Source organism: Bison bison, unplaced genomic scaffold, assembly GCF_000754665.1.
Source record: "Bison bison bison isolate TAMUID 2011002044 unplaced genomic scaffold, Bison_UMD1.0 scf7180017864524, whole genome shotgun sequence".
Taxonomy (NCBI): domain Eukaryota; kingdom Metazoa; phylum Chordata; class Mammalia; order Artiodactyla; family Bovidae; genus Bison; species Bison bison.
Window position 1 is genome coordinate 723,100 of NW_011495075.1, and position 1,216 is coordinate 724,315.

The following is a 1,216-nucleotide window of genomic DNA, read 5'->3' on the forward strand; positions in this document are numbered from 1 at the left end:
GGGCGTTGACGAAGGCACCCAGCTACCTAGTGCCCTCAGAGTGGAGGTGCCGCCTGCATCTGGGTGAAAAGGGCAGGTGTGCAGGCTTGGGGGCACCTTCCTGCCCCCAGCTCTTCCCTGACCTCCTCTCCGCCCACATACCGCGCCTGCCCCCCGCCCCCGCCAGAGGCCAGCAGGGAAGTACCCCCCAGAGACAGTGGCCACCCAGGCCCCCCTTAGAGTCGGGTGAGCAGGCCCCTTGCGCAGTGCCCCAGGGCTCTGGAGTGGCTTTCTGACTGTTCTGAGCATGGCTCTGGGGCCCGGGGTCGGTTGGGGTCCCCATTCCCCCCCTCTTGCTCTCAGGCTCACGGCCCTGCTGGTCCGGGAGGGCGGTCCTCTGAGTGGCTCACGTGCCTGGCTGGATGTGCCTGCTTTTGCGGGGTCGTTTGTGCTGGCTTTCTGACCTGAGGGCTGCAAGTTGTCCCTGCAGACACGCACACCACAGAGGCATTTGCCTGGGCACCTGCACAGCCTCCAGTTCCCAGGGAAGCTGCAGGCTCTCAGCTGCAGAGGAGACTGAGGCCTGGGAGAAGATGCGGCATCTTCTGGGCCGGGATGCTGGAGGGGCCCCTGCCCTGCTTTCCTGCCTTGCTGCCCTGGGTGTCTCCTCCATGTCTTCCCGGGCGCCTCGTCCCAGAAGCCCCTGGGAGGCGCCCTCCCGGCCCTGTGGACCCCTGGGGACAGTTGGGGCTCGGGGCTCAGGCTGGGCTCTGTGGGCGGGGTCCTTCAAGCCCTCTCCTCCTCACAGGATGCTGCAAAACAACCGGCTGGGAGGGATCCCCGCGGAGGCGCTGTGGGAGCTGCCAGGCCTGCAGTCTCTGTGAGTTGGGAAGCGGGCTGGGCGCCTCTGCCTGGACCTGAACCCCAGGTTCTGATGGTGCGCTCCTGGCCTTGGTTTCCTTGGGGGGTGTGTATGTGCGTGCAGGTACTCAGCCCCTGTGGAAGGCTGAGGGGACGGGGTCTCCCTGGGTGGCCCCGGGCGCCATCCTGGGCTGTCTGGCATTCCGCCATGGAGCCTGGGTGGGCTTGGAAGCTGCCGCCCCAGAACCGTGGCCAGACGGGGCTGTCTCCCTGACCTTGCCAGCTCCCGGGCTTGGCGAGACTTTGAGCTCAGACGCCTCATGGGCCACCAGGGACCCGTCCGGCCCTGCCCAGACCCCTGCGGTTTCTGTCCATC

General features: G+C 67.3%; 1 protein-coding gene across 1 annotated transcript in view; it reads left to right on the forward strand.

The window, feature by feature from the left end:
- LGR6 (leucine-rich repeat containing G protein-coupled receptor 6) overlaps nt 1–1,216 on the forward strand; it is a 75,595-nt gene that overhangs the window by 12,199 nt on the left and 62,180 nt on the right. Inside the window, exon 5 of the mRNA XM_010831120.1 lies at nt 788–859. Within this exon, the coding sequence (XP_010829422.1) occupies nt 788–859 (72 nt within the window). The remainder of the gene's footprint in view (nt 1–787; nt 860–1,216) is intronic.